This window comes from Phaenicophaeus curvirostris, chromosome 22 (assembly GCF_032191515.1).
Source record: "Phaenicophaeus curvirostris isolate KB17595 chromosome 22, BPBGC_Pcur_1.0, whole genome shotgun sequence".
Taxonomy (NCBI): domain Eukaryota; kingdom Metazoa; phylum Chordata; class Aves; order Cuculiformes; family Cuculidae; genus Phaenicophaeus; species Phaenicophaeus curvirostris.
Window position 1 is genome coordinate 2,963,909 of NC_091413.1, and position 21,258 is coordinate 2,985,166.

General features: G+C 40.3%; 1 protein-coding gene across 2 annotated transcripts; it reads right to left on the reverse strand.

Moving 5' to 3' along the window:
- Positions 1-927: 927 nt before the first annotated feature.
- C22H1orf159 (chromosome 22 C1orf159 homolog) lies at positions 928-19,500 on the reverse strand. Of its 2 annotated transcripts, none has more exons than XM_069874714.1 (10): positions 19,477-19,500; positions 17,538-17,653; positions 13,128-13,218; positions 11,390-11,465; positions 9,301-9,405; positions 8,358-8,423; positions 6,841-6,975; positions 4,780-4,805; positions 4,418-4,448; positions 928-3,570 (listed from the first exon to the last, which is right to left on the reverse strand). In XM_069874714.1, the coding sequence occupies exons 3-10, from the start codon at positions 13,197-13,199 to the stop codon at positions 3,473-3,475; spliced, it is 609 nt and encodes a 202-aa protein (XP_069730815.1). In that variant the 5' UTR covers positions 13,200-13,218; positions 17,538-17,653; positions 19,477-19,500; the 3' UTR covers positions 928-3,472. The 2 variants fall into 2 exon arrangements, with proteins under 2 accessions (XP_069730815.1, XP_069730814.1); XM_069874713.1 differs by lacking the exon at positions 19,477-19,500 and adding an exon at positions 19,288-19,354.
- Between the last annotated feature and the right edge of the window lie 1,758 nt (positions 19,501-21,258).

Genomic DNA, 21,258 nt, shown 5'->3' on the forward strand with positions numbered 1-21,258 from the left:
TTTATTAGACTTTCCACAGTGCATGCACAGTGGGCATTGAAGCACTTGGCTTATCCTTCCTTATCAACATACTCCACTAAAAGCAGCATCTTTCCCATACATCAGGCTACTCCAGGTAGTTGTGTGAGGGAAAAGAACATTGCCAAAAATGTAACTGCTAGTACTTCAGACCATATGGCTCGACATCCCCACTTCATTTAGCTCAGCTCTCGTTCTCATAGTGTTTTGGCAACTGGAGCTAAGAACACAAGGCACACTTGTAAGAAAAAAGTCCAAGAGTACCAAATTCCCAGGGCAGGAAGGGAGAAACAGAATGCTTTAAAAATTAATCAGCAATTACATGGAGGGAGATACCAAAATCTCCAGACCCCTGGACCATAATCTTCACCTCAACTGACAAGGAATTATCCTGATTATCTCAGTTTCTGGTGTATTTGGCACCATGTCTACTAAACCATGTCTCAAAGTGCCACAGCCACATGCTTTTTGAAGCCCTCCAGGGATGGAGACTCCACCACCGCCCTGGGCAGCCTCTGCCAGGGCTTCACCACTCTTGCAGTAAAGAATTTTTTCCTAATATCTAACCTAAACCCTCCCAGGTGCAATTTGAGGCCATATCCTATTGTCTTCTCACTTCTTATTCAAAAGAGACCAACACTCACCTCGCTACAGCCTCCTTTCAGGGAGCTGCAGAGTTACCAGGTCTCCCCTCAGCCAGTCCTGAATAAGATTTAAGCAAACATACACTAATGTACCAATTCTGTCCTTTATTTAAGCTACATTCTCTGCCAGCCCTGGTGGAGGTAACACACCATATGAGCTGACACAATGATCTACTTCCAGTGCTAATCTTCCTCCCTTCACTCTGTGCTTGGAAAGGAAACACATGAATGATCTCCGCAGTCATTAAAAAAAAAAGAGCTCAAATATGTTTATTTTGGCACAATTTAAAAATATACAAATACATTAAATATCAGGATTCATTAAAGCCAATTTTTTAAAATATATAGGTATGTATCATAATTTTGAAGGGAGATGGAAACCAAGACACCACATGATAAATTTAACTCGACAGTGCAAACAAAAGGGAAACTGTTTAGACCAGGAGTCCACTACATCAGACAGCAAGAACAAAAACTGCATGGTCTCCAAAACACACAAAAAAGTAGTAAAAATATCTGCTGCATTTCAAAGAGTTTGTAGGGGTTGGGAAGAGTACGGGGAGGGCAAGAGAGAGGTTATTATGGAGAAAAACCCAACTGCACAGAAGTCAGAGCATTAGATTCATGACATTAAGTTACCATATGCACTTGAGGATAAGGGAGGGTTCAGACAGTACAATGAAAGGAATGACCTTCCAATAATTTGTGTAGAAAGAATATATTGGCAACTAAGAGATACAAGAATGCACTAGCACTGACAGATTCGCAAGCAGAAACTCCCTGCTTTCAAAGGTGCAGTTTCTTGGCATGGTTTGCATAGTTACTCCTTTTCTTTAGCAGTTAGGAAAATATCGAGGAACTAAGTTCAGGAAAAACCTATGACCTCCAGACATAATTTCTACCTGTGGAAAAATCACAGCAGCACAAAGACAAAAAGACATCAAAATGACAGAAACGAACCTGCCTCCTCCTGAACTTGGAACACAGGAACTATAAAGCACATTTCATATCAAAAGCTGAAAGATCTCAAAATGGCATCATCTGCTGTCTTTAGGCTTGCCCAACAGAACAAAAACTGTCTTTCTATCCCAACGATAAATAAAATCTTAAAGTTTCAGGCTTTGTTTTTCGCACAGGGCCTCTTCATGATTCGTTCTTTATCTCTAATCTTTAGCTTGTTTGGATGCTACAAGAGATTTCATTACCTTGTGAGGAGGGAGAAAAAAGGAAACAACTGCACTGAAGCTTACATAAACCCAGGTCTATTCAATGAGATAAATATAACTCCTCCAATCCCAGTTCTCCTCTTTTAGCTTTGAATAAGCTTTTAACCATGGAGAGCAGGAAATCTGGATCACAAGGTTTGGATTCTCCATATGGGTGTCATGTCAGCTCAAGACAGTTATGCTCACATATTCCCAAAAAAAGAGAACCGACTGTTCCAGTTTATGTTCATGCCAGTGGATGCTGATGAAGAGCTTCCAAGGAGTCTATTTTAGGAGCACAGACCCATAATGGAGTGCCAGCTGAACCAAACCAGGCAATAGCAACACAGGTAGGTGGGAACACACAAGCTGCATAGTTATCATTTCACATATGGTGACAGTGACACTTCAACCAATTTAGCAACCTCAGTTTTTCCACTTACAAGCCACCCACTCTTATGCCCATTCCACTGTGCCCAATACGGGTTCATGTGGCAAGAGAGTCAACCATGGCAGGAAGGAGAATTGGTAAAGGATAATTGACCCTCCCAAAAAAATTTTACAGCTACTTTCATTTCCTGACCAAGTGACTCCTCTGCCACACAGCTGGGCAGATGGGCAAGAACGGGCATCAGAGTGAGGGCTATTTAGGCTGGCACTTTCAACAAGGAAATCCTCGTTAAGGTCTGTCATAAGGTGCTGGCCTACAGATGTCAGGCATGTTAACGAAGGGCTTGACGAAAGAAACCCATTATTGCATTGGCAGAAATTCTCCTGACCTCTCCAGTTCATCCCAATACACGCTGACATGTCTAACAGATGTATGGCGGCCCTGCAGGAATGCTGATTTCCCCTCTTTGCAGGGCAGACATAGCAGCCTATCAGTTGCTCTTTATCCAAGGACTGAGCTGAAGTCAACTGGAAAAGCTTCCCAACAAATTCCCACGCTTGGGATTGGACCCTCACTGACCACAGCCTTAAAAAGCACCAAGAACAACAGTATCTGGATAGCGGGTCGATAATCACAGTCAAAACCCAGGGTCAGCTATGTCATAGGCTGAAAAGGATGCTCCAGGAGACTTTTTTTTTTTTGCTTCAGAAGGATACTGCATGGTAAGTGTTGTTATATTGTCCTAAACGTTAGAGCTGTGGCACTTAGTGTAAGCATTTACAAGAGGGTCCTTCAAACAAGTCCAAATCCTTGAGTGATCCCAGTATTTTGTATCTGCCTGCAGCACTGAGACATTCGGCTCTGGGGACACAGAACACATCACAACACAGGAAGGACTTCTTGCCAAAGCTGAAAGGCAGATTCTTTAAAGACTTTAAACACAGCACCTGTAGGACACAGAGGAACCCACAGATCTGGAATAGTGCATTTAGAGATCACCAAAGCAGTTAACTGAACTGGATGTAGCCTGTCATCAGTATTTTTGCATTGGTTCATTCCTCTGTTAACATTTGGCACAAACCCTTTCACAGAATCACAGTAATTTGGCTTCCATTTAGGTCAGCTCCTTGCGAAGTTTTCCTGGCACTTGAGCGTGTTCAGAAAGTTTCTTCGACATTGTGTACACTTAGAAAGTCCTCAGTCAAGAACGAAGGCTAAACATTGCTGACCCTGGTTTCAGAAGAAGAGATCATAGCAGCAGATGTAGATGTCACTAGTGACCGTTCTCGTCTGACATATCGTGGCTTCCGAACTGAAATAGTGGGCACAGAAACATCATTAGCACCTGCTCTTTAAGCACACCTTTAATTCATAACACCACATGCTATCCAACAACTCCCAAGAACCAAAGTCATTCTGAACCCAAAATCAAACCACAAAAACCCTGCTTAGAGCTCACAGAGTAAAGGTCCACAAATAAATTTCTAAAGCAAGCTTCTAATGGTCTACTAAATAACTGAGACAAGATAATTAGATGAAATCTTCCCCAAGAAATAAATTTCTCGCCGATTTTCACGTGTATTAAAAACCCAGCTTGCCAAAAAGAGCCAATGTACAAGCACCCCCTACACCACATACAAACAGAACACTGTATTCCAAGTGGTTTATGTTACTTGTTTCAAGAAGCTGATAAGCTTCAAATCAGCAAGCCTGAAAATGAGCCAGTCTGGCATTTTCAAGAAAATTCCAATGCTGGAAATAGGTCTCAGGCTGAATAATTTATTTTTGAGCCCTTGTGAAGAAATATCGCATCAACTTGTAAGACTTCACCATCAGAAGAGAGAAGTCGAAGATCTATTTTAGGAGCTGTCAAAGATCTATTTTAACACAAAGTACTCCATCAATACTGTATGCTTACATTAATTAAAGTAATAAATCCTACGTAAAAGGTCTACTGGACAGATTTAATTGGATTTCTGTCCTCTCAACAGATTCCACAATTCTATACTGGGCTTTAAAGGTAATTATTTTGACTTGCTGTGTGTTCTTAGCATATCCACTTTGAGACAGTTTGCCTGCTTTTCAGTAATGAGACGCATAAAAGGGAAGCTAACAGGTGAAATATTTGTAGCAGCATGGCCCAAAGAATAGTTCCTCACCTGAAGAAGCTGGGGGAGGTATCATGGATGCCTGCACAACAGAAGAATGATCATGTCAAACAAAGCACCTTTTCTCTTCAATCTTTCATTAAAAAAATACAGGAACATTATAGGGTTCCAATAATATTTACTGTGCACACAGTCTTTCTTGGAGAAAGTTACTCAATAGAATCCATTTGGTCAGTATTCGTCCTTCGCTACTTTCTCCAGTTTGGGCAAAGGACCCAAAACTTCTTTTACTTTTACTTCAGTCTCTCATACAACAGATTAAGTAGCTGCCTAATGAGTTGTTAAAACTAAGTTATAATTTACTTGATTTTTTGTGCTTGCTTTTTCCTATTGGAAGGAAAGAATTTACTTACTGTTTCACTAGGCTGGAGAACAGACGCTAAAAGAGAGAGAAAGAGAGAGACACTAACCATCATTAATCTACAAGGCCAGAACTACTAGTTTTTTAAAAATACACACATGCAACAGAATAGTTCCACTGTTAAAAAAATAGTTTTGTCACAAAGACTAACAAAGCAGATCAGCACATTCAGAAATCCCATTAGTACAGATAAAGGGTTGCAAAGGTCTCTGAGAATGAATTATTTTGCTTTCAGAGAAGGTAGCCCCAGCAGTGCCTTTTTAATACGAGGCAGCTTCAATAGGAAAAATGCCTCTTTGAGCCAACTACCAGAAAAAAGCAGTACAAATAGAAAACAATTGAGCAGTGAAAGATGCAATCCATTTTATACAAGAATCTGCCGTCTTTATGGGCCACATGATGATCATCATCCAGACAGAATGAAAGCTAACATGCTAATAAGCCAGAGAAATGTTTCTAATGCTTCTCCTTCAAAGGAACATTATAGTCTGCTGGACCAGAGTGAACTATCAGTATGAAATGTGGAAGCCTGATTGCAGTTACTGAAGCCTCAGAGGCCTGGTGTCCTGCCAGCTTAGAAACGTCATAGCAAAACAGCTCTCGACCCATTTAAGAACTGAAGGAGAACCTTGTACTAACAAAATTGACTAGAAGACACATGCAAAAGCAGTCTAAATGTTACAATATGGCAGTTGTTATTATGTTACTTGCAGTTCCTGGGGCACTGATCAATTTAGGTAGAAGTTTAGGTAGCTTCTGTTGTATACTTTTACATGAAATGACACCAGAGACTGGAAATCTGATCTTCCATGAAGTTACTATGACTAGATACAATATTCTTTGCCAAACAAAAGAATTTTATCACTTCACCCACCCCTTATTCCTCTCTTTCTAAGCTTATTTCTATTGTGACAGTCTAGCTGGAGCTCAGTCCTATAAGAAAATAACAGGTGTGCTAAACAAATAGACCTCCTAACCGGTAAGTAGCTTGCTTTCAACAGAAGGAGCTCTAACACAGCAAATGCTGTGCTAGAGGTGGTGATGGGAATCGTCCAAAGTGATTGCATTGAAGGGGTGAGACAGCTTCTCATATTTTGCTCACCACCTCCCAGAACCTGAAGACCAGTAAGATGTGGACACATAACTTCACAGAAACTGAAGCGCCTCAGAGAGCCACGTGTCTATGTAAAGTCTTGGCACCCTACAGCCAAGCACATCCTAGGTGTTCCTTCCCTATCTTTTCGGGAATCACTTTGGCATGAAGTCAGGACACTGAATTTTAATCACAAGGCTTCATTTCTCAGCAACATGAATGAACATGAATGGCAGAAATAAAGAATAAAATTCATTATAAAAGGAAAAGCTATGGGGTGTTTGATTTCAAAAAAATACAATCCAGCAGGTAGCTCTTCCAAGCCGCAGTAAATCCTGCATTTAGAGGACAAACACAGTTGAATGAGCAGTGCAATAATGAGGAGCCTCAAATTCCATTCCCTTTCTCCTGCTGCCGACACCTCCATGGTAAGTACACTACCCTTTAGTATTACTGTTCCCTTCTCTCTAAACCAAGAATGAACAACTATTTTTTGTAAGGCTTTATAAATGTTTATTTTGGTACACGAAATGCCAGACAAGTATTATTAAGTTCTATAAAAATGCCCTCTGAGCAAAAAGCCCTGACTGATTTGTTTTTCCCCTTTTTGAAATCAGATATCTAATATTTAGTGACAACTCCCATCAGGTTTTGCACTCTGGCAAGTCTATGAAAGCTACAAAAGAACAATAGCTGGGTTGGTGAGAGGTACTGTGAAATATGCACCTACACACACTTGGTTTGAGAGCAGACATCCTCTGCGCTGCCATGAGAACATGATATAAACACACAGCAGGAGGAAGCTGTGCATGAGTCTGCATTGCTTTGGATGATCAAAAGACATCCCAGCAGCTACGCAAGTAAGAACACCGACATAAAGAAATTAAAAAGGTTTTAAATTAAGAAACTGAGCAAAGGGCAAAATTTTAGCGATTAAATAGACAATTAGAGGTATTTTACCTTTGTTTCTTCTGTAGAAAACATTAGGAAGTTTATTGGCACGTTTGAGGTAGAAGAAAGAAGCAACAGAGAGAATCAGGAATAAACTGATGAAAAATGTCCCTAAGATGAGAGAGGCTGCCACTTCTGGGCCCCCTGCACAAAAAAAAAAAATATATATATATATAAGAGAGAAAAGACTGTTATTCACCAGAAATGTCTTCTAATAGAGGGGTTAAACAAAAGATAAAGATCAACTTCCTGATATTTACAGGTGAAAAAACAGTGGGTTGTTGTGTTTGTGGGTTTGTTTTTTTTTTAGTAGACAGACCTCACTGAAACATTTGCAATGATCTTTCAACACTCATTTTGTTACACAAACAACTTCTCCAACCCCACCTGCTAAATGTCAGGAAAGCCTTAGTCTCTACTTCCCTGAATATAGCCACAAATTTTTAAACCATTGTTCTGTTTCTTATAAGACTTTCAGAACTACTGCTGGGAGGCACTCAACATTCATATTGTTCTTTTTATTTATTAAATGAAGTCTCCTAAAGACACATCTTGTCAACAGACAATACACCACTGGTACAGAACATCCAGCATTATGTTTTTCATAAGTGACTGATAAAGAAACTATCCCAAGGAGGCAATTAGCAAAATGTGCCCTCCCTCAACTTTATTTCACTTTCCCTGCCTCAAAAAAAAATGCCCTGCATATTCATTCTACTATTTTATTTACTTAAGATTATGACCCCAAAGAGCAAGTCTTTTAAGAAGCAGAAGTTATTTATTATCTTGTTGCAGACAAACTAAGACAACGGATGTCTTGACAAGCTCTGCTTGAGAAGTGCACATTCTGAAGAGCAACAGATACTTCAAGTCAAGTACACGCACATGACAAATGTTAGCAAGGGATCAGCAGCACCCAAATTTGACACGGCTGCTTAGCTTTCCTTTAAGAGCACTGATGATAAGCACTCACCCTGTAACTCTAAATCACTTCATTTGGCATCCTATCTCTTGCTAAAGCGTGCAATGCTGTCATCCAAATATTTTGAAGTACTACTATTCTTACCAGTGTCAAACAAGTATTCTGAGGAGATTTAACAGAGATGACTGATCAGCAGTCATAAAAAAACAACCTATAAAAAGGCTAATCGAGATGTGACAGAAGCGTAACATTGCCTCAGCCCTAAAAACCAAAAATCTTGTAGCATGAAGTTCAAAACTCATATTATGGGGTTTCATAAATAACCTGCTTGACCTGCACCAGAAAATCACTTCGAGATCACCGGGACAAGATGAAAGAACCACTCAGGAAAATATGGTTACCTCAAAATTCAACTCCACGACTGATAAAAGAAGCATGTTGAGAACATGACAGAGAAAGTAAAAGTGGCCACTATCTTTGGAATAAAACTTACGCTACAGAAAAACATATTTTACAACTTGTTTCAAATGCCATGTCATGAAGATACTGGTACACTGTGAATAATCCCAAAGCCTGCACCTAACAACTCTTTCAATTTACTCACCTATGTTCTGTATGAAAGGAGTTACAGTGCTTATATTCATTTGGAAATTCATTCCTCTGATACCAGCTGTAATAAAAAAAAAGAATTTTTTAAAGTAAAATCTGACAAAACTAGCAGATTTATTGAAAGTCATAGTAAAATGCTATCATACTTCTTAGTAATTACTTGAAATTGCATCATAATCCTGATTTCTCCCATGAAAAATTCATTCTTTAGATCATCTTTAAGAATATAAAAAGGAAGCAAACATCATAATTGGTCCAAAGAGAAAATAATTCACTGGTGCACTTCCCAGAAACTTAGATCAAGTTTCTTATCTCTTTCATCAAAAAAATTATAAAGAATTGAAGGATTCTCACCTCTCAGATGAAGCACACACACAAAATTATTCTAGCCTTCTTAATACAGATTTTTCAAGGAACATGTACAGCTTGAGCTATTTTGTGCTCTCAAGAAATCCCTATCAAACTCCCACAGTAAATGCCTTTTTCTTGCAGCAGGTATAAAAGCAGACACAAAATTCAGTCTTCATCACAAGTGTGATACAGGTCCTACTTTAAGTTTAATAATTTTGATATTTAGAACTTTCATTTTAAAGAACTTGCATTGGTCAGAATGATATTTTTTTAAGGTCATGTTTGGTGTCACAGACTGGGGACTCTAATACATAAAGAAATTTTGATTTCACACACAGACAGACCCTGGAATGGTTCCACAGCACTTTGCACTAAAATTTCCAAGTTTCCATGGGTTTTGTTCTATGTTCAACAGCTCGGTTATATTAAGACTTTGGAAAAGGTTGAGGTTTTACAAGGGAGGGAAAAAAACCCTGCAACATTTGATGCCCTCTTGAACAGTTTTTGCTGTTGTGGACCATGCATGCAGGAAGAGATTTCAATATGAAAAAACACCCATTAAAATAAAGAGACGGTAAATGACTCACTATTCCTGCATTCAGTCAGATTGTAAACAGATGAAACAGGAAGGGTTTCATTTTTGCATTTAATGCAGCTACTACTACCATCCTCATTCCATCGTCTGTAACAACCTGTGTAAGAGTAAGATGTACAGAGGTTTGAAAACAACAAAAGCAACACTGGTCAAATATCCTCATCTTCAGAAAGAGGCAGAAGCAACAGAAACTTCCTCTTACAAACATCTCCTGCTTCCTATTATATGACACAAGTCAAGAGGTTTCATTTCCCACCGTTTATTCCAGAAAAAATATAATCTTTCAAGGACTAAAAAGAAGAAAGAGTTACAAGCTAACAGCTCCCAGAGAGCAATTTCAACACTGCTCCATTCACTGCTTCACACATTTTAGTTTCAAGAAGAAGTGGGAAATATCGAACAACTTGTAACTACCCCCAACAATAATAAAACAGAAGCAGAATTTTACTGTCTATTTTCAGAGGTCATCAACTACCCAAACAAAATGTAATCTCATTTTAATTTATAGTATTGAAAATAGAAATAGGCAGAGACAAAGACGTTAAGAACTAGAAAGAGCGTGCTTGGATAAAAAAAGATGCTGGCATCCCTATAGTCAATCACTTGAAGCACAGCAAGCTAAAAATACAGATACTGTCATAATAAAGTCTTTTTCCCATGCCTCAGTCCTCTCAAGTATTGTACTGTATCTGTTTCACTTTAAGAAGAAGCCAAGCCTGTTTAAACTATTCTGTGACAGATGGTGAGTGTTTTATATCAGTCACCCTACCATGCAGGCTGTAAACTGATTAAACTTTCATCTCGGCCTGTGTCTTTGATGTTCAAATCTCTCAATTTATGTTTAAATGCACATAGTGCTTTGTCTTTGTTATGAAAAAAAAAAACCCCAACATTAGGGCACATCTTCAATAGCTCCATTTAATACAATAAAGCTGTGGTGGTTTCACTTGAGGCTTAGACTTGAGACACAAAGATTAGAAGGATATTCCTACTGGATCATATTACAGCCTACACTTAAAGGAAGAAAACTTACTGTGCTGGCTACAATCCAGTCCTATACAGCCATGAGCCAAACTGGTATCAATTATCCCATAAAGCAAACCATTAGTAAGGTGCTGATTTGGAAACAGCTCTGCTGCTATGTTTCCCTTCGAGAGAAGCAGCACATTTGATGCCCAAAATAATAAATTACATCCGACATTTAATCTAAACACAAACAGACCCAATATAAGGGCAAAGACTTTTTATAGAAATAGGAAGGAAGCATCAAAGCATCCATCTGACACCAAAGATATTGGTAGATTATCAGTTTACAATAAGATTTAAGAGAACACAATCCCATAATTTGAAGGCAATTGTTTATGCCATAACTAAGATCATTTAGAAGCAGAAGTAAATGCATTTGATGAAGCAACAGTTGGAGAAGCCAATGAAGCAGTGGAAATACATCGGCTTAAAACGCTTTAACAAGTGTCACAAGGAAATGACTGAACCTAGAAGTAAACCCCAATTTTTAAGTCACTAATCGTCCTCTTACTGCAGGCTCTGAAGCCATTAGCTTGCTTTTACTCTCAGATTTTAAATAAAATGGTATTAAAAAAAAAAAAAAAGACCACCCTTCTGCTACTGCTGGTGGCTGACAAAATAAGTTTTTAACTTTATTTAGAAGGAAAGACATCTCTGCATATGTGGCACAAGGAAGAATGAGGCTTTCTAGGCTAACAAGACAATATGTGAATTATTCCTTAGATACGTATTACAGCATTTTGGCTTTTTATGCTTGTTCTATGGGCTTTTAGGGCTTTTAAACATTTACAATAGCTCTTACATAACCCAACTGCAAACTAAGTAAAAAAAAAAAAAAAAAGATAAATAAAAACCTTAGTAAGAGTTGTCTATTTTCCTTACCATGCAAGAAAAATATTTGTGAGTCATAAGAAGCATTACCTTGTGTGTATAGAGGAAGAATGTACATGTACCTGCACCAATTATTTAGTTTTCACTCCCCAATAAATCAGGCATTGTATTTTGGTGTTAACAGTCAAAAACAATCTGGAATTTTATTAAATGACACACTATACCTGGACTGCACTGGTTGGTTACTGGACAGGAAATGTTTGAATCCAACATATCCACACAGCATTCTGTTTCTGAAACCTAAGAACAGAAACTACATTATATTTCGCACAGTTCTTAAGATTACTAAAATGCTTCAAATGCAACCACAACAACAAAAAAAATCTACAGAGGAATAAGCAGTAATTGTAGTTAAAACCGGCTGTAACTTTTTCTTTTTTCATCAAGCAGCCTTACAAGGAGAGAATCATAGAATGGTTTTGGTTGGAGAAGACCTTTAAGATCATTGAGTCCAACCATTGATCCAACCATTGATCCAGCCCTGCTAACTGGACCATGTTCCCAAGTATAGCATCTACTTGTCTTTTAAACACCTCCAAGGATGGTGACTTAACACAAGCTAGAGGCACCATCAAGCTGATTTTGACCTGGCAGATGCTACCAAAACTAACACTTCGAGAACAAATGCGCACTCTGCTGTCAATAAAGCCTCAAAACCTGTTTTAGAGCTATACTTGCTAAATTTGTGGCTAAATTTGAAGCAGAGTTCAGAGGGGAAGGTATACTTTCCACAGCATCACACAAGCGCCCTAAGAGATTTGCTCAGAAATACTATTGGCAAAATGACTGGAGAAAACCAGTTTTCATGGAATGCCCATATTGCAAGTGATGATAACACCTACATTCGACAGAGCAACCCACCAGAACTACAAAAGCTTCCTCCTTCAACATTATTATAAAAGAGTAACTTCTCATTTCCTGAAGGCACATAGTTTATTTTTATTTTTATTTGTTTATATAAAAGCCAGTTTCAAAATTATTTGCAAATTACAACAAACTGTGACATATGCTTAGAGATAAATGGTTGCCGGAAACGCTGTGGTTCTTTTGACAGATATTAGTAACATCCCATATAGACCATCCCATCCTATTCATTCTCTCAATCTATACAAGAAAAATAAGCCACAGAACTCCCGTGTCTTTTACAGTTGTGCAGGTACATTCCCCTAAAGAATACTGGAGGTCAAATCAGTCTTAAGAAGAGATGAAGTATTCTCAGTTAAAAGCAACAACATCTATATTCAGTCGTGTAAGTAACTTAAATACACCCAACATGTATCAGACAGTATTATTTGGCTAATCACCAAAAAACATCAAATCCAGGGGCGACAAAGATCAAAACTATCAGGAGAAATGGTTGCAATTGTCAAAACTAAAATTAGCAGGCTGACTTCACATTGTTAGTGCATCATGGGTAGGCAGACTACAAGAAAGAGTCAGAAGACCTATATATAAGAAGCTTAAGACCATTTTCTTAAAAAGTTTTGTCGGTCAAACTCTCCTGCAAGCAGAATTTCACATTGTGATCTTTTTCTGTGACTTGAAGCAGCATTTGCTTCAGAGCTCCTCAGTCATTTTGAAATCTTTGGGTATCTGTGGTTTAGATTGTAGTTAAACTGGCAAGTAGCTTGGAAAGGGTGCTTTTTCCAAATAGTACGAGGCATTATCTGTTGCATCCCTGTTTGCCTGGAAGCGTACGAGTAGGAAGAATTCGATGCTTTAACAGGCAGTCAGCCCTCACAGCAAGTTTACCCATTGTAAAAGTTCCAGTTAACAACTGCTAGTGGTATAGGTCTATTCTATTGAATTAGAAAATCTTCAATGAGCTGCAGTGTGAGTGGAAAATGATCCATCCTTCTTTCTTTATAAGGCCTAGCACGACAAAAACCATGAAGTACCTACCAAACTTTCAGTAGATTTGCTGGCAACTTCTGCTATAAGTCTAGTTAAGAGAAGGATATACGGCACCTCCATGCCCAGGAAAAACACAGGTCTAAAGATCAAGGAAAGAAATTAGAATGCCTTATTAATGACAGAGAAGTTATGCTTTCCTTTTGTTAAGGAACTTTTGCCAACACGTTCCTTTTATTTGAATGCAAAGACCTTTAAATTAAATATGCTGAGGTGGGAATGACTTACCTTGCTTCGAGATACTAATTTGAGACACTCAGAATTCTCCCTCCAGCTGCAGAGGGGCAGGTTCTGGGCTATGGCAGACTGTGGTTGCTAAGAAACAAGGAGCCTTATCAGTCTGCTCCAAACTGGGCCACGCAGAGACTGTTCCACACCCAGGATCTAAAAATCAATGTGATTGCTACAGAACAGCTACCGCCTGGCACCGCCACTGATAAGCCTCCCCACGGTGTCAGGCTCCTCTGGCTGCAGCATTGAACGGTGATGGATTTGTGTCGGGACAGAGAGCACACACACTTTGGAAAGGCAATACTGTGATTAATTTCTCCCATGACAGCACAGTCATGAAGCATTAATGAAGTCTGTCTGTTAATAAAGAGTATTTCTCAATAGCCTGGGAACAGACCTTCTTAATGTGGAACAGAATATTGTGTGCAGTCTGCTGCAAGCCCTGCTTTTTTCCCCTTCCACTTTTGCCATATAACTCCACATATAAGTTAAAGAAAGCCAAATATCTTACATAACTATTTGGATAATCTAAAAGGTGCTACATCATGCCTGACCTGCATTGTTCAGACACTCCTTATGTCAGTACTATAATATCTGCCTATTCTTTAGTCAATATAACGTTGGAAGCCACACTCAGTTCTCAGAACCACTGTACCTGCAGCCTGGTAGCTTAAGGAAAACATAGTCTCTCCTACTATAAATAAAACATGGGGAGAGACAAGGTCCTCTAACCACAGCTTAGTAAGAGGAAAGCATCTGAAAGAAAACATTCAGCTGTAGGGGAAGCCTCCTCTAGTGACTCATTTCACAAACTGAATTCTGTTACTATTTTTGTTAACTAAAAATCCAGTGGATGAATTTTAAAATTACTGCAAAGTATGCATCATGAACCCTAGCACGTTGTTTTTCTGAAGTACAAAATCATTGAGCGATTCCTGTGATTAATTTCTGTTCAGTTTTTTAAATTACTTGCACATAGCCTGTTGACTTCAAAATAAGATTAGTTCAGCCTGGTGGGAAAACTTATTATCCCCTGTTATCAGCTGAAAGCTCCAAGATCAAGGACTGAAAAGACTGAAAACTAAACTCCAGTCTTGCCACTACAACTAATTTTTACAGCTAATGAGGACTGGGGCAGAGCAGGAAAAGCTTGCACTGTCACGATACCTTCCAATTAAAACATAACAGTGGATGTCAAACAGCCAGTGCCCGTGCAGCATCCATGATTTCATCAGTTCACACTTAGATATACATAAATGAAGTGACACCTACACTAGAAGGAAAAGCAGTCAATTTAAGTGCATTGTGAGTGTGATGCCAGCTGAAAAAGGCCGAGGCAACACCTGCTTAGCCTTGCTGTTAGCAATGTGGATTATAGGAACCAAGAAACGTAAGCAGCAAGGAGCCTTTCTACACACAAAGATCCTCCAGACTGAGATACTAAGAGCTAGTTAGCTTTGGGAATGGTACCGCCACCACATCCTGGAGGGAAAAATAAGATGGATTATGGCAGTTGACAGAATTGCTGGAAAGTGATGGCAGGAAAAATATAGCCTTGGGAATTTTACACGTGGATGGAAAGATTCATTTCTGATCTGCAGCTAAGCTAATAAATTGCTGACTCAAAAGCTTTAATTTATTTTTTAACAATACCTGAGGTGACGAGAGGCCTCAAAGGCAAACACCTGTTTTAACAAAATGGTGAAATCATCTCAGAAGAGGAAAGGAGACACCTTTTTGGAATGCAGTACATTCCCCCAAAAGCCAAAAGCACCCAGCTGAGAGCTTTGATGGGACGTTGCCTCTTGCACATGTTTGAGCAGAACAGAAGCTACTTATGACTCAGTAAAGGATTGCTGATGTAGGCGCTGCACTTACCTAGTTTGACAGAGTTTTCCACTTGTCTGTGACAGTATAAGTACTTATACAAAAGCTATCAATAATTCTGGTCTAGATCACATTGGTTGCAGCTTAAATTTGCACATTTAATCTTTTTAAAAGTGGGGTTTTATTTTCTTTTAATGCCTCTCTAGTTGAGTAACACAACTTTAGGGTTTTTCAAGGCGGTCCAGCAATCTAATGTTAAAACAATCCTCAGGGTGTGCACAGGGCAGGGATGGATGGATTTTAAACAAACACATACAGAGAGTTCGCCTTATTGCCTATCAGGTTTCTACAATCTATCTTGAGAAATGAGATATTGCTTCTTGGCTGAGGAAGACTTTGTCTGAGGACAATAATAAGAGTTGGTAAAGACATTTGCTGATAAATTCTTCACTATGTTAGATGCCATGAACAGATTTTAGTCAATACCTGACTAATACAATACCTGCGAATAGTAAGAAATGCAGATGAATAAGGGATTTGTTTAAACAAGTACACTCTTGTTATCTAGAAAAATATTTATTTTTAGGAACAAGAAACCATTTGTGAAAGTAGCCGCTTCCAAGTGCCCAACTCTCCTCTGTGTGAATGCAAATAGCTACATGGCATAAGATCAATATTGGTTTTATTTCCATTCCCAAAATAAACGAAAACACTAATCAGCAATACTGTTGCATTTATGGGCAGATATTTGTTCACAGTCACTAGTGATTCTAACAAACTAGAGCATCTGCCCTGCAGCTGTTCCACTAGAACTAGGACATGAGATCTATTCGCTCTCAAATCATCAGCCAATATTTTTTATTTCTCTGAGAGAGAAGCAATATCTAAGCTTTCTATTTATTTATTTATTTGTTGGTGCTGCTTGGTTGTTTTTTTGTTTGAGGTAGTTTTAACTGCAGGAAAAAGGAAAACAAGCGGCTTTACAACTTTCAAACGTATGAGATGTAAATCGATTAAATATAACATACTCTTCACTCCATTTCCCAGAACCACATCCTGCTGGATTCTCTATCGGCCAGTAAGAATTAGTTATATATTATTTTAATAGGCTTCTAACATCTGTCTGAATGAAACAGAAATTCAAGCCATAAAGTTAACAGCAGATAACGCCTCTTTTTTTTAGGATAATGCCCATGAGAGATATTAAACAGACTTAAGCATCTATATTCTTTATATGTAATAATATAAAAAACACAGATAGTACTCCTAAAGGTTGTGCCACACCTCAGCAGGGCTGGAAATAGCTTGTGACTTGTAAGTCAAAGAATAAATCAAGTGCAGAACTTCCAAACAAGGCAAGAACCTCAAGCAGGGATTTGTACTGCTAATTGCTCTCCCTGTACAAAACCACAGAAGTAACACAACTCATTTTACTGCTTTGCAGCCACAAGTCAATCATAACCATTCTATTGCCTACCTAAACAATATTTTACATCATAATTTTAACTTTAAAAAGGAAAAAGCCCGAGAGCCTCCAAGACACTTAGTTCACATGAATACCAACCATGCCTCTGAAGGAGGTAGCTGAAGTTTCAGGTTTTAAATTAAGTACGTGAATTTGATCAGGATCAGACACCCACAGCAAAATAATTTACAAGCACGCGGAATACGCTTTATATTTGGCAGCATTTTCTCTTTGGATTATGGGGAAAGAAAAAAAAAAAAGATAATGTCATGCACAAACCGAAGCCTAAATTTGAAAGTATTTATGCTCGAGATGCCAACACAGTTTTGAGAACACAGACATTTTAATTAAAACAAGTATTTCACACCATAGTTCTGCAGTTGAAACAAATCGCAAATCAGCGTCAACTTGGATCTCAAGTGCCACAATACACATAAGCTAAACACATCGAGATTCACTATTCACTAAAGGAATTCTTTCTCCTGTTGCTTTTAAAAAAGAACACAAACAATTCGTAAGCACTAAACACTAGAAGACTTTTTCCTCCCACTCTTGGAAGCAAATATGCTTTAATTAATCTTTATGCCTACATTATCCATACGTATAGCTGCATATCTAATACTTCTACTGTACCATCAGTATCTTTCTTACTTAAAGTCTTTAAGTTATTCAGGTACATGGAAAAAGATGGCAGTAAAAGGAAACCTTGCCTAAACTTCAGGTGTTTTCATACATCTCTCTGCAGAAACTATAGAAAAATTTCTTCTCCGTCAAAGGCTTCATAATTCTTGAATTAGTCACTATAAAACAGTGATACCAGAACAGTCAATATTGCAGTTTCACAAATGAGACTTGTAAAGACCTAAGCCCTCACTTACCAGCTCCTTCAGAGGCACGCACAAGGAGACGGCATCTTCCTCAGATAACACTGAGCGCTTGTGGTATGTGGTTTACTGCTAATTTCTCATTATGCTGCAACAGTTTCACAATAAACCTGCACGGCAGAAGAACAGATAAGGGTTGTGAATAGAACAATCTCTTACAAAGCTGAAGAAGGACTTGTTCTTCCAGCTTTCTTAACACGCACCCATGAAAAGCACTGCTACCCTTACACCAAAATGATTATGCAATAAGCCAACAATTAAAAATACACACCTCCTGTTCAAGACAACAAAGATATCTACTTTCAGCTAGGCTTTGTTCCAAAAGCAGTCTCGTACCTGGAACGTGCCTACAGCAAATACCAATTAATACCAACATTCACTGTGGTCAGTCAACAGAAATTTGGCAATAACACATTTTACTGTTACAACCGTCATTGCAGGCTCAAAAACCGAGAGCAGAACTGAAAACTGGGGCAAATTGGTTGCCAATAGTACAGCCAGAGGCTTTACTTTGGAAACTCAGCATAAGCATGGCCTGTTTAGGGTTTTTTTACCCCAAAGTGTGCAATAATAGTCTGTATTATAGAGAATCATAGAATCCTTTGGTTGGAAAAGGCCTTCAAGATAGAGTCTAGCTGTACCTGCCCGCTACTAAACCACATCCCTGAGCACACCATCTACCTGTCCTTTAAATACCTCCAGGGATGGTGACTCAACCACTTCCTTGGGCAGCTGTTCCAGTGCCTGAGAACCCTTTTGAGGAAGACATTTTTCCTGATATCCAGTCTAAACCTCCCCTGGTGCAACTTAAGGCCAATTCCTCTTGTCTTACCACTCGTTACTTGGAGAAGAGACAAACACTCAGCTCACTAAAACCTCCTGCCAGAGAACTGTAGAGAGCAATGAGGTCTCCCCTCAACCTCCTTTTCTGCAGACTAAAGAGCCCCAGTTTCCTGGGCCACATCTCATAAGGCCGGCGTTCCACCTCCACTCCCTCCTCAGCTCCGTTGCCACGCCAACCCCATTGCTCAGTAAATCGTAGAATGGGTTGGGTTGGAAGGGACCACAAAGCCCATCCAGTTCCATCCCCTGCCAGGGGCAGGGACACCTCCCACTGGATCAGGGGCTCCAAGCCCCATCCAACCTGGCCTTGAACCCCTCCAGGGATGGGGCAGCCACAGCTTCTCTGGGCAACCTGGGCCAGGGCCTCCCTGTCCTCATTGTGAAGAATTCCTTCCTAATGTCTGATCTAAACCTTCCCTTTTCAATTTAAAGCCATTCCCCTCATCCTATCCCTGCACTCGCTGATCGAGAGCCCCTCCCCAGCTTTCCTGCAGCCCCTTTCGGCACTGGAAGGTCGCTCTAAAGTCTCCTCGGAGCCTTCCCTTCTCCAGGCTGAACAACCCCAACTCCTTCAGCCTGTCCTCGTATGGAAGATGCTCCAGCCCTTGGATCATCTTCGTAGCCCCCTCTGGACTCACTCTAACAGCTCTATGTCCGTGCTGAGGATTCCAGAACTGGACACAGGGCTCCAGGTGGGGTCTCGCTAGAGCAGAGGGCACCATCCCCTCCCTCTCTGCTGGCCACGCTGCTTCGACGCTGCCCGGCCGAGGGAGGCCGCTCGGGGCCCCCATCCCCTCCCGCTCGCTCCCTAAACAATAGAGCAACGCCCGGTGGTCCCCGCCTCCTCTAGGGTCCCTTGTTCTCCTTCCTTCCCCCCCGCACGCCGCATCCTCACCTGAACAAGCCACCTCCGACAGCACCGGCTGCAGGTTCCCTTTCGTACCCCCCGCCCTCAGGCGGCGCCCTGCCCGCTCCTTCCCGCGGCACTCTGGGAGTTGTAGTTCCCTCGCTCCTGGCCCGCCCTTAGGTTGGCTGAACTGCGCCTTCGCTCTGGACTACAACTCCCATCAGCTCCCGCGCCGCGCCCTACCTGCGCCCTCCTCCCCGCAGGTAAGCCCCCTCCCTTGGGCTTCTCCCGCAGCGTCTTCCCTTCGCCGCTCTGCCGCGCGCGGTGCCTGCTGGGAAATGTAGTCCCGCGCCTGTAGGCAGCCTGAAGAAGATGCGCACTCTGGACTACAACTCCCGGCGTGCCTTGCGCGGAGGCGGCCATCTAAGGCGTTGCTTGGCGACGCGGACGCCCTGGGAAGGAGCAAGGAGCCGCTGCCAGGAGACGAAGGCCGCTTCTCCCATCCAACGGGACATTATGATGAAAGCGCTAATTATTTCATTAAGAAGAGTCGGGATAGAGGGCACGAGGAGCCCACGGCACGTCTGGACGCTTCCCATGGCGCTGCACGAGTCCTTGGGTCCAAAATCTGCAAATTCAATCCAGAAATCTGCGACTTCATTCCAGAAATCTGCATCTTTGATCCAGAAATCTGCATCTTCAATCCAAAAATGCGCTCTAGTGATCCAAAATCTGCCCCTTCAGTCCTAAATCTGCACCTTCAAATCAAAAATCTTCACGTTCGATCCAAAAATCTGCGCTGTCGTGCCACAGAAGTTACCCTGCTCCTGAAGGGGTGAATTAAACCTCATTCCAAGTTTGAGATGTCAACACATTTCTAGCAAAAGGTGTCTCTCCCCATGGCAGAGGGGTTAGATCTGGGTGATCTTTAAGGTCCGTCCCAACCCAAATCATTCTATGATTACAGACAGTGTGAAGATTTGGGTAAAGATATCAGTTTTATAGAACACACTTTTAAAAGAAAAGATTTTGATATATTTAAATTCTTTGGGTTTATCCAGTACTCTTTGCTAAAGAGATGAAAATGGGGAAAGCAGGTGGTCAGACTTGTTTGCTTTCAGGTCGTTGTGTGTAGCACCCAGTGACACAGTAGCTGAAGCATTGAAACTGCAAGCGAATTGTTATCATTGGTTTTAGTTGTGGTTACACTGAACCTCTAGAGATACTTAATTCACACATTAGCCGAGCGGATAAAATGATACTCAAAAAGCTTTGGATCCAGTGAGTTACTGAATGCAAAAACACACAAAATTATACTATGACAGAGTATTTTGACTTAAAAGCACGGCAGTATCTCAATATCAAATTCATTCTTCTCATCAAACATTAAGCCTTCTGCCTTTTTTTTCTGTTTACTGGCTATAAAACTTCATAGCCAGGCAAAGAACTTCTTGCCTTTTCTTAGCTGCGCATTGTGGTTTGCGTTACTTCGTAAATGTGTCACTTGAAATTTGTTCTGCAGCTTTGTAAGCCTTTTGTGATCCCTTCCCACCCCAGTCTTCTATCAGCATTCACAAAATAGGACACTTGGCTGAATACATAGTGGGACAGCAACTGGAATTTTTCCTGCCCAGCAGATTCAATGCATGTAAGAGGCTGTGATTTAAATCCTATGAATAGTTTAGTAGTTGACACCCAAACTTATTGCATTTCTCTCTAACCAGCTATGCTATAAAACTCACTATCTTTCTCTACAGTGTGCCTGTGCACGACAAGATATGCTACTTTCAAGTTTATAGATGGAGGAAGGAGAGGTAGAAATTGTGCGGTTTACATTTAAGGTCAACAAACACCTTAATTTATGAGGCAGAAAAAAGATCTGCGCATGCACAGACATAGCTAGGGTTTTGGTGTGGGTTTTTAACCCCACAATTCAGAGAGCAGCATTGCTGTGAAGTAAAATTGCTGAGAAAGAATTGTAGGTGCTGGCAAAACAAATGAATACGCTAAATATCTGTGTTTCTG